Below are 15400 nucleotides of genomic sequence, written 5' to 3' on the forward strand. Positions count from 1 at the left end.
GCATGGGTGGAGGTGGTGGTGTCAGCCAGAACAGGGATTTCTCCCTGGACAAAAGGTAAGTCTTTCCTACCAGTTGCCAAAGAGCATGAGGATTTTATAATGGCCAGGACTATAATCGACTCCATTTATTCAGCAAGGATTTCATGAGTCTGCTGTGTGCAGGGCTCTGGAAGGCAGCAGTGAACAGATATGGTCTTTCTTCTGGTAAGGGCTGCAGTTTTGTAAGAGTGACCGTCATTAAACACATCAGTCCTCAACTGGCAAGACCTTGGTCATCCTTCGTGGTACTGAGCCATGAAGCTCAAGCTGTGCCCAGAGCCAGCTTTTCCCTACATGCGTCCAGTCCCCAGGGAGACTGGACCAGAGAATGTATGGACTGACTTTCTCATTGGAAAAACTCAAAACCCTCCCGAGGCAGCATGGGGCAGGAGCAGGAGCAGCAGCCTGGGAATCTCACTCCACCCCCGTGGGTGAGCTTGTTGAAGCCACAGCTACTTCGAGTCTATTTCCTCATCTCTGCAGGGCAGCTAAGTCATTGCCTGGCACATCCCAACTCACTCATGCAGCTCAACTGAGGGAAGACATACAACAATTTTGACAAACTAAATTTCTGTATGCATTAGATCAGGGTCAGCAAACCTTTTTTTTTTTTTTTTTTTTTTAAGATTTTATTTATTCATGAGAGACCCAGAGAGAGGCAGACACACAGAGGGAGAAGCAAACTCTATCTTAAAGAGCCAACCTGTAAATATTTTAGGCTCTGCAGGCCATACTGCCTCTATTCAACTTTGCCATCATAAACAGCCATGGACAATACATAAGAAGTGAGCATGACTTTGTTCCAATAAAACTTGGTTTACAAAAACAAGTGGTGAGCCAGGTTTGGCCTGGCCGTAGTTTGCCGAACCCTGTATTTGGTGGTAGAAATGATTAAGGGTCAGTTGCACAGGGGTGAGGAACGGGAGTCCTGACAACTATGGCATGGGAATTAGGGTCAATAAAGGAAACCAAGGGACATTATGCATCTACTATGTACTAGGCACAATGATAGTCTGTATAAAGGCTGTAATCTTCACACTATGACATGAGTGCCAAAAAAGGTGAAGTGATAATTCTAAGTCACACAAATCATGACTGGCAGAGCCGGGGTTTTTAAGCAGGTCCCCCATTCTGAAGTCTAAGGATTTCTACTTTAAAACCCTGAAAGTTCTTGGGGCTGACCATGGGTACTGCCCCCATCCCAGGTTCTCTTGAGAAGAGGATTAAGGACTGCCAAGCCCCAGAAATTCATGTCAAAGGCTGGATTTCCATTGTCCTGCCATTAAGGGGAATTAGAAAACACCCCTAATTGCATGCATAGAAAGCCCTACACTAGGTGTTTGGTGCAGAATAGATACATGGCACATATTTGGCTAAAATGAATGGGGGCTATGATTATGAAGATGACAATGAGGATTTGAAAACTAGGCTAGGTGGAGCCCAGAGAATGCCCAGGTACCTCCTAGATTCCAAAGGAACCCTTCAATTTTTCAGTGTCTTGTTTTCTCAGCCACAGATCTACTCTGGGATTGATGCAGCCCTTAACAGTGTGTCCCTGCCTCCTGTTTCCACTACCTGGTCCTTCTAAAGCCCACATCGTCTCTCCCCTCCTACAGCACAGTTAGTAGTCATCAAGGCTATCTCCTACTCCCCATGCCTGACCATGTGGTGCCAGGGTACTGTTAGAATCCCAGCAACTAGGTAGGTGCACACACTCCAGAGCTTTGGAGGCATAGGCCAAGGAGCCCTGACACTGAGCCAGCAAGGTTCCAAACAGTTTCTTTAAGGTGACCTAGTGAGTATATGGTGGAACCAAGGCTTAAATCTGTGTCTGTCTGACCCCCAAGTCTGTCCTCCTCACCTCTGCTTTATACAGGATCCCACCTGCATGGGTGAGCACCTGTCAGACTGCCAGTTGTAACCCATTAGCAAAATTGATCTAGGGGGCTACAAACAGCATTTTTTGTTGTTGTTTACTAAAATCAGTCAAAATAGAATCTTGCATTATACATAGTAGGGTAAATATTGTTCCCTAAAGCTTTCGTTTCTGTTTTATGTATATGTATGTGTATGTTAACATATTTATATATGTGAATGTACCAAAACTCATGGTTACTGTGGGTCAAGATCCTGAAAGTTTGAGTGATGCTCCTCTAGCCCAAGCCACTTTAGCCATAGCCCAGGTGTGTCTTCCCATCATTCTGCCCAGCAGTGTGTATCCTCCAGGTCCATCCTCTGTCCTGCCTCAGAGCCTCTGCATATGCTTTTTCCTTTCCCTAGAATGTTCTTGATGTAGTCTTTGAATGGTTGGCATCTGTATCCTTTAACTCTTAGCCTGCATCTCCTCAGAGATGCTGTCCCTGACCCCCATCTCAAGTAATTCTCCCCAGTATTACTTTCTGCCTTTATAATTTGTAGTTACTGTACCTGCTTGTCTGTTTTTCACCTGTTCTCCACTGGAACAAAGCTCTGCAAAAGGCAGGAATGCATCTGTGCTATTCAAGTGCCTGGCTAAGTATCTATAGATGGAAGGGGCAGCCCAGATTGGCCAGGTGACTTTGGGCAAGTCACTCTCTTGGTTTCCTGCCCTGTTGAATAAGGAGGTTAAACTCAGTGTTCAGTGCTCTAAGAGCCTTCTCACACTCACATTTTACAATTTTGTCTGCCACTAGAATGTGGGCTGGAGGTTAATGGTCATTTCTCTCCAGTTTACAGGCATTTGTCATTTACCTTCTGTCATTTGGTTTGTGTAGCACTCTTGGAGGAGGCCAGTCAGGTTCTTCTTGCCAGTGTCACTCATATATTAGGGTAACCAAAACTCAGTGACTTAGGAATTTGCTCAACTAGCAGAACAGCAAAATCAGGTCCCAAACTTAGGCCTTTGACTTCTACTTTCATGCTTTTTCCCACAATACCACCCAAGTCAACCTGCCCTCAATGAGGAAAAGGAGGACCGAGTAGGAAAATGGGGGCTTTCACAGCTTCTCTTGCCCATGTCATGATGTTCCTCAGAGTCCAATAGTTTCAGATCCTTTGCCACCTGCTGGGTAACATAAGCTACATCTAATGGTAACTAATGTGAGAATAACAAAATCTACTTTATAGAACTATCATGAGGACTCACAGAGATTCAAAAGGATTTCAAGATATTATTTTTTCTCCAAGTATTACTTGAAGGCTGATGTCTTTGGTGCCAGTTTACTGAGGAAGGTGATCTGGGGCCAGGTGTGGAGAGGGATCTTTTCTCACTAGCCTGGACTCATCCCCTGACTCAGGAACCTGGCGGACCGAGGCTGTGTTCAGTGAGGAAGCACTGATCGGAGTTCCAAGTGACATCCCTCTTCAGAGTGCTGCCACCCTGGGTGTCAATCCCTGCACAGCCTACAGGATGTTGATGGATTTTGAGCAGCTACAGCCAGGTAGGAACCCACAGGTACTGGGAGCAGGCCGGGATTTCCTGGCTGGGACGTGACCCAAATCCAGATCCTGAGACCATAGGAACTTACCAGGAAGGAGCTGAGAGGAAGATGGGCTGCTAACCTGGGTGAGTGTGTGGTTGTTGCTTTTGCTTTGTTAGCTTGGTTCCTAGAAAACATGCTGAAACCTCATGGGGAGAACACTCTGGATAACCGCTGGAGGACTGCATTCCCTAGAGCTTGGGATGGAATTCTGTTATTCAGCAAAAACGTGTGGAGTTGTGCTAAGCTCTGAAATACAAAGCCAGACAAGATAGACACAGTGCCTGTGTTTTCAGTAAAATGCTGAACTTCGTAATTCCACTCAGCATTCATATGACACTTTCTAGTTCACATAAGTGCCTTTACGTGCATTACCCCAGCAACTGCATCAAACCTTCAAAGCAGTGCAGTGAGGGTGTTATCATTGGTTGAGAGCTCAGGCCCCAGGCAGACAACCTAGGTCTAAATCCCGGCTTCACCTCTCACTGGGAACTGACCTGTCTCAGATTATCAGATCTGTCACCCATCAGATGGAGAGTAAGGGTTGTGAGAGTTAACAGAGAACCTGCAGCGTGACACTCAGCAAGCGCCTGGCATACAGCACAGTAACTAGCAGCTACTTTATCACTCTTCCTGTTCAGAAATGGAGAAACTGAGGTCCAGAGAAGGAAATTGTTTACGTGAGATCACTTAGCAAGGAAATGACAAAACCCGGTGTTCTATTCAGGGGACTCTGAAAGCAGAGCCTGAGACTAGGACTGAAGGTGGATGGTTCACAGGGAAGGTGATCCTAGGAAGTAGTGAGGGGACGGGCACAGCAAGACAGAAGACAGAAAAGCCAAGGAAGGCTGGTTACTACTGTGGGCTAGCAAGGCTCAGTCTTCCTAGGAGGGGGCCTCTAAAGACCCTCATGGAACCCACCTCACAATTAACCTCCCACGGACAGGAGGCTGGGTTCATCCCCATTGTTGGAGGTTTGCCATGCGGATGACAAAACTAAAGCGGAGATGTTGGAGCACAATAAGCTTAGGTAGCCACTACTGCTCGAGGCAGGCTAAAAACCAGTCCCAGCTTCCTATGAAGAGAAATGTAGGTCCTCACAGCTGTGCCAAAGCGGTCTTTGGAGCCTTTGGTGGAAAAAGCCAGCAGGTGACCAGAGACCCTTGCCCAAGTCCTGGTGCAGGAGGCATTTTGATCACCTGCTCCTCATTTGCTCAGGCCACGTCTGATTTGGGCTGCAGTTGGAATCAGGGCATTCTGACACCACCCCACCTCAGGTACTCATGGTGTATCTCTCCACTTGCCTGCCTTGGGGCAGGTGTGGCCTGGGCTAGATCAGTGTTATACTAAGTTGTCATACTGACCCATAATGAGAATTATAGTCTACCTTATAATCCAATACATAAGTACATATGAGTGTGTGTATATGTATGTATGTATATGTGTATGTGTATATATACGTGTAATGGAAACCAAAGTTTCACAGAGCAGTATTTATCCTTACTATGTGTGCGCACCATGTTCTTTTTAATTCTATTTTCTGGAATTTTAACTTAAAAAAGATTCTGTTTGCAACCCACTAGGTTGATTTCATAACCTACTAATGGGTGACAATCTGTGTGCTGATGCCTGGATACAGAGAATGGGTGTTCTTCTTCTAGGAACTCCCCTGTCTGTAGCACCAGATCCCTGCATTTCAGACAGCATTTCAGAAATGACAGCACCTTCCTGAACACAATGGCATCTGACTAATGAGGAGCATTCTGATTGGTGCTCCCAGGATTCCTGTCTTATGAGAAGGAAACTGAGGTCATGACTTGTCCCATGTTACAGTCAGGCAGCTGGTACTCACATGAGGTCCATCTTATTTCAGAGCCCACATTTCCCCAGCATGCAATGCTGCCTCCCCATTGGTTACTTCCAAAGCCAGGCCCGGGTTTTGACCACAGACTACCTGTAGGACCCTGTTTCTGGGGCTGCAGGTTTCTCTAGCACAGTTCTAATCTCATTTCAAGGCAATGTGCCTGTAGGAAGCAGCACAAAGGGGGAATAAGACATGGCCATGCCCTCAGGAAGCTGCCAGCTTCAGGCTTTTGCTAGAAATGGACCTATCCAAAACCAAGTACAAGATAGGACACCACCTGCAGAGCACTGGGGAACACACAGGGGAGATGGGAAGGAAGCCACGCCTGAGCTGTACTTCAAAGGGTATATAGGACTTCAAAACGAAGGAAAAAAGAGGGAAATGTTGCAAACTATGGAAAATAACCTAAGCAGAGATTTGAGGACATAAAAATCAAGAAGATGATGAAAGATATAAAATGATTTACACAGTGGATCTAAATTACTTACAGCATGGACTCTGAGTTGCCAAGTCATGGGAGGCACCATGGATGTTGTGGAATTTGGGGTTGAAAGGGCATTGGGAGAAGAATAAGCAACACTCCCAAGATCTGAGAAGGCTCAACAGCCAGGTCGTGGGTCATTTCAAGCCTGAGGACACCTCTCTCTTGCTCTATAATAGAACCCCAGGTAGGAAGCACTTGACCTGTTACAGGTCTCCAGGGCTTGACTTGGGTCTCTTCCTGGCTCCACAGGAGACTGGGTCATCCAGAATGCATCCAACAGTGGAGTAGGGCAAGCAGTCATCCAGATCGCCGCAGCCCTAGGCCTAAGGACCATCAATGTAGTCCGAGACAGGTGCGTGGGGAGACCTGATCCCAGTGCACGCAGGTTGAGCCTTTCCACACGGCATCCCCACAGGCGCCCCCATCTCCACCAGGTGGCGCATGTGCATAAGCAGTCCTCCTCCGCAGTGACACAGATTGCTGACAGATGTCAGCTGCAAGAAAGGCCCAGGAGGCCTCTGGCTGTAGGGTGATGAACATCCCAAATGTAAAGGGAGGGCAGGAAGGAGGTGGATCTGACCCTTGCTGAAGACTTTGTGAGACTTGTGATAACCCATGGTTTCAAAGCCACAGTTCGTATTTAGGAACATCCAAAGCTGTGTTATTCCTACTGTGAACTGTCTAACCCAGGGCCCTTTCTCCCCCTGCATCTGTGTGGCACTTTGAACTGCACTATGATGTGAAGGAGATGGGGCAGGCTTGTCATTTCTGTTTCACAGTGAGAAAACAAGTTTCAGAGAAAAAAAAGACATAGCAAGTCAGTGACAGACTTAGCTCCCTGGCTCGTCCTCTTTCCACCATACTATCCAGTTGCCTTAAGCCTCACTGTCAATGAACGTGGCTACATCTGTCATGGAAGTCCAGTCTTAGGAAGAGAATTGACATTCTCCTCCCTTCCCTATCCCCTCAGTTGTGTTAACAAAAATTACCCTGTTTGCCTTGGCCAAAGAGACCCAGAGCCACGCCTGGGCTGGAGTATGTTTGTACAACACCCTGAAGAGCTCCTTGAAAAGTGTGGGCGAAAGGAAATGAAGTTTGTTGTTTCAGTAGACAAAAAAGTCAGGAAGTGAAATGACTTTTCCCTGGGCCAGATAGTTTCTTGTACCTTTGAGCTGGCAAGGGCTGTAGAAATCACCCTGTAATGCCAGTGATGAAACTGAGGCTCAGAGGGGTTGGAGTGTGATGAAATCAGGTAGCCAGCCCCTGTGTGAGGCCTGGCTTACACTCAATCCCAGCTTCCCACAAAGAGAAACTCGTGTTCTCACAGCTGTGGCATAGGGGTCCTAGGAGCCTGTGGTAGAGCCAGCAGGTGTGACCAAAGGCCATGGATTGTGTTTGGTTTCTAGACCTGACCTCCAGGAGCTGACTGATAGACTGAAGAGTCTGGGGGCCGAGCATGTTCTCACAGAAGAGGAGTTAAGAAAGCATGAGATGAAAAACTTCTTTAAGGTACCTAGGATGACGGGCATTGTGCCTTCATTCCATGCTCATCTCCCTGGAGAAAGTTGACCTGCTAGATAAGCTGGGACTGGCCCCACTGCTCCTCTCCAAATCCTCCCTTTGTCTCCATGTGGAAGATAAAGCCCCTTCCCTCAGCCAGGTGACAGCATGCATTAAGGGCCCAGGTGCTATGAGGGAGGCAGGAGAGACAAAGTTCAAAAAACTCTGGATGATGTGTAGGTTTGAATATATGTAGTGCTCCCCCTCAGTCCTCGCAGCCGGTGTGAATCTCCGAGCTGGGAGGACCCCGGGGACCTGAAGCACAGCAAAGGAAGAGAAAGGAAAGCATCTCCAAACATCCTTCTTATACTGTATCTGATAATCCCCTCAAAAGCTCTACAAAGTAGGTGCTATCTCTTTTTGATGAGAAAACCAAGACTCAGAAGAGATCAAGGATTTCACCAAGGGCAGAAGACAGAAGTGGTGGCGTCAGGGCTCTCTGAAGTCACAATCTCTTAACCTTCCAGAACCTCCACCCCCAGCACACCCAATAGGTGACCAGACCGTATCTCAGCCTCTTTCCTCTGAACCCTGGGTGACCGAACACACACACTCACTTGAGAACACGTGCCTCTTAAGAAGGGTTCTGAAGCAAGAGATCAACACCTCCAACTTTAACTGAGTTGTAAGTGCAGAGAAGAGGTGCCCTCGGGGGAACTGAAGTCCTTCAAAAAGGAAAGTAGATGCCCTCCATCTGTTCCTTCCCAGAGATGAGTTTTGAACAAAATTCTAAAACAGATAACAGAATTAAGTTGATAAAGCAAAGGTCCTCTTTGGGCCAAGTTTGAAGGCATCCCATTTTCTCCCCTCGTTCCCTGTGACACAACACTTGGGCCCAGGAAGTGCTGGCTTGTGGCAAGCTTTAAACCCCATGTGTACAGTGGTAGCTCCCTCATTGCAGGTTCCTTATTTTCCAGGATATGCCCCAGCCTCGGCTTGCTCTCAACTGTGTTGGCGGGAAAAGCTCCACAGAGCTGCTGCGACACTTAGCGTAAGTCCCTCGGCCCTGCAGGCCCAGCTGGCCAGAGCTCTCCACACCTTTAGCTAGGAGGACTGTCAAGTGACCAAGTCAGCATAACCCTGAGTAGGAAACTGGGACCCCAGTCCTGTCCCAGTTATCAGGCACTTCCCTTCTCAGCCTCCTCCTTTATAGATGATCGAGAGATCCATCTGCTTTGTTTTTCCTAGGGACCCCAAAAGTAGATAGCTAAGGTTTTTGTGATAGGGATATAGGTAAAGGATTCATAACTTAGGGGCATCTTAAAAAGTCACTTAGTCATAGCTTGTCAGCTTTTTTTTTTTTTTTTTTTTTTTTTTTTAGCTTGTCAGCTTTTAAATTTTTTTATTAGCTTTTAAAAATGGGTTCTAATTTTAAAGGTAAAATTATGCTGTTACAAAACATTTTGAAAGCATGTAAAAGTACAAAGGATGGGGTACCTGGCTGGCTCAGTCAGTGGAGCATGTAACTCTTGATCTCAGGGTTGTAAGTTTGAGCCCCACATGGGGTGTGGAGATTACTTAAGAAATAAAATCTTTAAAAAAAATACAAAGGAAAAATTAAGCACAAAGGTTACCTATCATCCCCCAACCGGGGGGGGGGGGGGGGCGGTGTGGATGAGCATTGTTGACAATATTAACAGTGCCTGTCCTTCCACTGTTTTTTCTGTTAACATAAACTTCTTGAGCTGAAGAGTACCTGAAAGGATGCCTCCCAACTAAAGCAGGAATTCCCTCAACATCAGTTGATACATACTTGCTAGCACTCAACAGCTATGGAGTACAGAGATGGCTGAGACGCCAAGGAGGCTCTCTAGAATTCACAGGCTAGATGGGAAGATGGGTCATGTAGTCAGAGAGCTGTAATAGCAATCACTGAGCATTTACCCCTGCACCAGACTCTGCAGAGTGCTTGTGTTAACCCCTGACGACCCCAGGCGAGGGATACTATTTGCATCCCCATTAACAGAAGGCCCCAAAAGGGTAATTACCTTGCCCCAAGGTCTGGGAAGGTGGAGGGCCAGGCTTTACCCCCAAGTTATTGTGACTCCTGAGAACACCTCTTCCACCCAAGTCGGACATGCTCTGTGGCAGCCTGCCATACCCACAGCACTCACTATAGGAGGAAGCCTTGACCTAGAGTGCTAAGCAGAGGCACTGGAGTCCCAAAGTCCCAGCTCTGCTACTTATTAGCTGTGGGCCTGTGGAAAGTTAGGCAATACGTGAAAAATAGTCTAGACCTCAGTCTCCTTGTGTATAAGACATGGAGGATATAAACCCTTTCTGCCTCAGAAGGTTAGTCCAGGGACACCGAGGTAAGGCACAAATTGCTACACAGGTTAAGAAGTGGCCTTAGGTTTTTTCATTATAAAGTGAGAGTGATAAAAGTACTCCCCCCGCCCTGGGGTTACACTGAGGCTTCACCAAGCCACTGCACATGGAAGTGCTCAGACCTGTGCCTGGCACCCAGAAAACACCCAGTGAACATTTCTGATTAGAATAAGTACAGGGGTATGGGATGGGGGGCTTGATCCCCCCAGAAGCTACTTTCTAGAACAGCTATTAGCTGAAGGGAACTTAAGACCAAACTACCCACCAGCCTCACAGACAAAGAGTCACCTGCCTCACATGGCAGCTTCTTCCATTTTGTTGTTCACAAAGCACAGCACCCCGCACACACCTGCCATCATCCTGGATCAGCAAACTCCTAAAGAACCAGGGAGTGGGGAGAGGAATAGAGGTTAAGTCGAGCCTGGGAAGTCCTAGTTTATTCATTTTTTAAAAACTATCTGAGCCTCTCTTGTTTGACCATGGGGGTGGATATGGGTGTCAGAAAGCAGGTCCTGGTGAGGCCCCTCCTACACGGCAGTCACCCACTGTCCTCTACCCCATCCACACCATTCCTTAAGTGTATAGCTGCTACCTCATCTCACTGATCCTTCAAATGAGCATGGGCAGATGAGAGCAGAGGTCTGCGCCAATGTCTGTGCCCTGCCCAAGGCTGCACATCCAGGAGTGGAAGGGAGCCAAGACTAAACTCAGGTCTTGAGTTTTCCTTAGTAGAGCACACTTCTTTGCCACACTTCATCCAAGCCCGACTGGGTGATTAGATCAGTGGGTTCCCAACTCTGGCTAAATATCCCATGTCATCTGGTAGGGGGTGCAGGAGGGGGGTTGTCAGATGACTTGAATAGAGATCCTTCCTGATTCATTAGGTCTGGGCCAGGCCTCGGAGTCTGCAGTTTTTGAAACCTTCCCAAGGATTCTGAGAGCAAGGTTCAGGAACCAGGGTTGGAACAGAAGTGTTTTGGCAGATTTGAAAAGGGCTCTGTCTCTGCCTACACCCACTCTGTTCTCTCTGGACTCTTTAGGCCTGGGGGAACCATGGTGACCTACGGGGGAATGGCCAAGCAGCCCGTCATAGCTTCTGTGGTAAGCTGGTGGGGAAGGCAGGTGTGCACACAGGCCTGGACGCCAGTTGCCCAGACCCACATGGTGCTTGTGTCCCTGGGGGGGAACCTGTACCTCAAGCAGCACCTGAAGCACTTGCCCTCAGAGCCCCAGTTCATCCTTCTTGTGTCCACAGAGCCAGCTCATTTTTAAGGATCTCAAACTTCGAGGCTTTTGGTTGTCCCAGTGGAAGAAGGATCACAGTCCAGGTGAGTGGATGATGGCCCCATCACCAAGGGTCACACAAGAGGGCAGCGCCTACTGCAGAAGTGACCAGCGCCTTGAGGCCTAGAGAGGGGATTGGCTCCCCAGTGCCACGACAGGTTAAAGAAAAATAGCTTCTAGCCACAGCTGCAGTTAGCAAATAGGTACTAGGTACATGGGGCTAGTCCTGGGGTAGAGGGGTGGCAGCAGTGAACAAGGTGGACACTGTCCCCATCCTAAGCAGCTGCCAGTGGGGAAGGCTACCACAGAAGACAGCCATGTAAAGAGAAAAGACTCTAGAGCCAGCGCTCTTGCTCCTACCGTCACTGGTGACAGGTTCCAACCCAGCCTAGCCATGGGACCTGGACAAGTTATATAACTTCTGTCTCAGTTTAAATATCATAGCTGTCTAGATATTGTTAGCCTTTGATAGAGCAGGAAACTGAGGTTCAGAGTGGTTAGGTAGCTTGCCCAGTCACCCCACCTAGGGAGTGGTACAGCCAGGATATAAACTAGTCTCTGACTCCATAACTTGAGCCAGGACACTATCCTTCCTCTCCTGAAGGACTGGCTGTCCAGAGTGTGACCCCCACAAGCTGAGACTGAAGAATCACATGGAAGTAGCCAAGTGAAGGGAAGGAAAGTGGTGGTATCAGTGGCATGTCTGAAGCCAAAAAAGTAACTTATGCAAAAGCCCATCACAGAGATTGGGGACCTAGACAGAGAGTTTGTGACCAGATTATGAAAGGTTTTACAACCCTTCTTAAGGAGCTCAGACTCTATCTTAAAGGCAAGTGAAGAGCCACCAAAGCATTCTGAACAGAGTATCCTCTGTTTAGATTAGTATCCTCTGATTAGATTTGAATGTTGCAAAAAATTATGTTTACGAAAAAACATTTCTCAGCCAAGGCCTTCATTTCTCATCTCCTGGACCACAGAGGAGGCCGACCCTGGGAGGGGATACTGGGTACCTCAACTTATGGGGTTCTAAGGGAGTCCTGGGTGCTTAAGGAAAGCTCCTTTCCCTGAGCAAGCTCATCTGTTCCACATCAGCTGACATGCCAGGCACACCCACCCCCTCCCTGTGCCTCTCCTGTCTGCCCTGCCTCAAAGTAATCCTGCCCCTCCTACCATGCAGGACTCTGGGTTCCACGCCAGTCAGGTTCTGTGGGTCTGAGCCCTCACAACTGGTAAGCTGGTGGGGAAGGCAGGTGTGCACACAGGCCTGGTTTTCCAGGCCTTTCCAACAGCTCCTGGGGCTGCTCCCCATGCTTCTCTGTCCTACCCCACCAGGGACCAGGCTGCCTCCACAGCCTCCCTATCCCTGGTCAAACCTGGGCTCTCAAGGCGTTCCTAGAGCTTAGCACCAACCTCCACTACCTGGGGTGGCCCATGGTCGTCTTGCCGTGCCCTGCCGCCACACTCCTGTCTGACTTCCTCCACCTTCCCACAGCCCAGTTCAAGGAGCTGATCCTCACGCTGTGCGGTCTCATCGGCCGAGGCCAGCTCACAGCGCCCGCCTGCTCCGAGGTCCCACTGCAGGATTACGAGCGTGCCTTGGAAGCCTCAATGCAGCCCTTCGTGTCTTCGAAGCAGATTCTCACCATGTGCTAATTGCAGAGGAGCTGGAGTGAGTTGGGAGGGGACATGGATCAGCAGGACTGGTTTCCGGCCCCTTAGTCAGGGCTCTCAGCCTTCCCCAGGCTGACCTTTCCTCATTGTCACTTCCGACTGGGCGGGTTGTGAAACTAGCCAAGGCTTCCCCCAGGGCCAGCCCCAGGGTATCTAATAAAGTCTGAACTTCCTAAAAACAAACACATATAAACCAATAGAAGTTATCCCTGTCAAGAAGGACCCTCACTGTGCACCTGCCATTTCCCAGCCCTAAAAAGGCCCCTTGCCTGTCCTCCACTTGTACCCCGGTGATGGTTTCCTGACCACCCTGAAAGCAAAGGAAGGGTGGGCACTGGCAGATAAAAGAGCCAGTAGGATGCAATCTCCACCCTCAGGCTCTCCACAGAGGAACAAAAAGGAAGCTTTGACTCATTCTGGGTGGTGGTGTGTGGCTCAGCCTGTGGCAGGAGGAGGATCAACTACACAGGAGAGTCAATGCCAAGCTGAGGAGCCAAGGTGGCTGGACCACCCTATGGAATGCCTGGGGAGATGGCTGTTACACCAGTGCTTCTCAGCCTGAAGTCATTTTACCCCCAGGGGACATTCGATAGTGTCTGGAGACATTTTAAGTCATAATTGAGAGGGTGCTATTGGCATCTAGTGGGCAAAGGTCAGTGATGCTGCTCAAATATCCTGTGGTACACAGAAAGCCTTCCTCAACAAAGAATTATCTAGCCCGGAATATCCATAGTGCTGCTGTTGAGAAACTCAGCATTAAATCCAGCATTATTGGCACAATAACTGCCATCGTGATTCGTTAAACGTGTGTGAAGTGCTATGAGAACATCACTGAGGTCTTGTCCTAGGCCTGTGGTCAGGGGAGCCTTCCTGACGTGAAGCTTGAAAGTGAGCTCTGAAAATGAATAGCTTTATTCAGACAAGGGAAAGAGTTTGAATTATGTGACTCTTTCGTGTTTGCCTTATGATCTACTCACCCAGAGCAAAAAATTAGACTTTGGAATGTATTTACTGGATACCTAGTATGTGCCTGAGGCTAGGGATGCTGGAGAGGGGAGAGGGAGCTGGCCCTCTAGTTGCTTAGCCTAGAGCAGGGGACAGACCCTCCCAGTAGGCTAATGAGGCCACTGACACAGGTGTTCAGAGGAAGGCTTCATGAAAGAGGTATCATCCACACCAAATCTTGAAGGCCAAGCAGGAAAACGTGTACCAAGCAAAACCAACAGTGCATATGAGAATCTGGAGGGCTGTGAGCCTGGCTCTGCCACCTAAGACAGGAGAGTGTGAGGACAGAGGTAGGAACTGTGTGTGAGCAGAGCTCAGAACAGAAAGGTTCAAGAAGGCAGCACTAACCCTTCAGAGCTGGGAAGACACAGAAGGACTTTCAGCAGCAAAGTGATATGGGAAAACTGGCTCAGAAGGCCAGAGTGCCCTCAGGCTTGGTTACATACAAACATGTATACAGGCCCCTGGCATACTGCTCTTGCCTTTGGGAGCATTTTCTGTTTCCTCTGGAGGAAAGGACTTAGCTTCAGCCCAGGGCTAGGGTAGGTCTACAGGTATCCTCTGGATACGTGTTGCTACCTCATGCACCTAGGCTCAGGATCAGCCCCAATCTGCCCAAGTCCCTCCTGCCCCTTGTCCTCTACCCTGGAGGTTTGTGGGGCAGCTGCCTTGTACAGAATGGTCAGTGTGGGCAAAAGAGCCTGAGAGGGTGGGGAGTCTGCCCAAAGGCTACAGGAGTGAAAAGTTAAGATTAGGTTCTTCTGGGGGAGTGGTGAGCTGCAGCCATGGAGAGAGGGAGCAGCAACCCCTGGTACAAACTTCCAAGGAGGCAGACAGGAAGGAGGAAGTTTCATGACACTATGATTAGAGACCTCGTGCAAAATGTCCTAAGAACAGTACCTCCAGGGGTCTGGAGATGATAACTGGGCTGTGCTCTAAAGGATGATTATAGTTTTCTCAGGGAAGGGAGACAAGCGTTATAAACTAGGGGACCAGATTAAGCAAAGTTAGAGAGGAAGGACATTTATGTTAGAATCTTCTCATTTCCCCAAAGACATCCATTTTCTTCCTGAGAAAGCTGACAGTATTCAAGGGTCACGTGGTAGGCTGGACTAAACCGCTTTCCTGCCTTCCTTGCAGCAGACGAGGTCTGTCCCTTGTGATGCAAACAGAGGCGGTAGGTGTCCATTTCTCAAGAAGGTCTTTAAAATATAGCTGGCATCCATCCTGTACCTTTTTCTTCCCTTTCCACTTTCCTTCTGGCTGGTACGCAGACCCTATTCCTGGAATTTGCACAGCCATCTTTGGCCATGTCAAGAATGGGTCAGTGACAAGATCCAAGAAGCCTGGGTCCCTGGCACCCAGAAGCCCCATCTGCCCACCTCAGGATTTGTTTTACATGAGAAACAAGCTTCTATGTTATTTAAGTGCCTGGTATTTGGGCCTTCTCTGAAGCTAATTATAACTGATACACATATTCTCTGATTTAATTTACATTGAAATCAAATCAAGCTGAAGCTGAAAAAGTGAACTGTGACAGTTTGTGATTCCCCACTAAGGAATTTGAACTTTATCCTTTTGGCAGTAGGGAACAAAAGATTTCTGAGCCGGAAGATGAGAACTGTGCTTTGGGGGAAAAATTCCTCTGGTAGCAGGTTGGGGACAGTGGGAGAAGGGAAGCACGAAAAGAAGAGATAATATCAGAAA

At 48.4% G+C, this 15400-nt stretch overlaps 1 protein-coding gene across 4 annotated transcripts in view; it reads left to right on the forward strand.

Annotated features, from left to right (window-relative positions):
- Window positions 1–12871, forward strand: part of MECR (mitochondrial trans-2-enoyl-CoA reductase) — a 30730-nt gene extending 17859 nt beyond the window's left edge. For 3 of the 4 annotated variants that reach the window (XM_072827452.1, XM_072827454.1, XM_072827455.1), the window contains exons 4-10: window positions 3315–3458; window positions 6095–6197; window positions 7252–7354; window positions 8323–8396; window positions 10774–10834; window positions 10989–11061; window positions 12510–12871. In XM_072827452.1, coding sequence (XP_072683553.1) covers window positions 3315–3458; window positions 6095–6197; window positions 7252–7354; window positions 8323–8396; window positions 10774–10834; window positions 10989–11061; window positions 12510–12670 — 719 coding nt within the window. In that variant the 3' untranslated portion in view covers window positions 12671–12871. The remainder of the gene's footprint in view (window positions 1–3314; window positions 3459–6094; window positions 6198–7251; window positions 7355–8322; window positions 8397–10773; window positions 10835–10988; window positions 11062–12509) is intronic. The other variant, XM_072827453.1, reaches the window with a different exon arrangement.
- The last annotated feature ends 2529 nt before the right edge of the window (window positions 12872–15400 follow it).

Source organism: Canis lupus, chromosome 5, assembly GCF_048164855.1.
Source record: "Canis lupus baileyi chromosome 5, mCanLup2.hap1, whole genome shotgun sequence".
Lineage (NCBI taxonomy): Eukaryota > Metazoa > Chordata > Mammalia > Carnivora > Canidae > Canis > Canis lupus.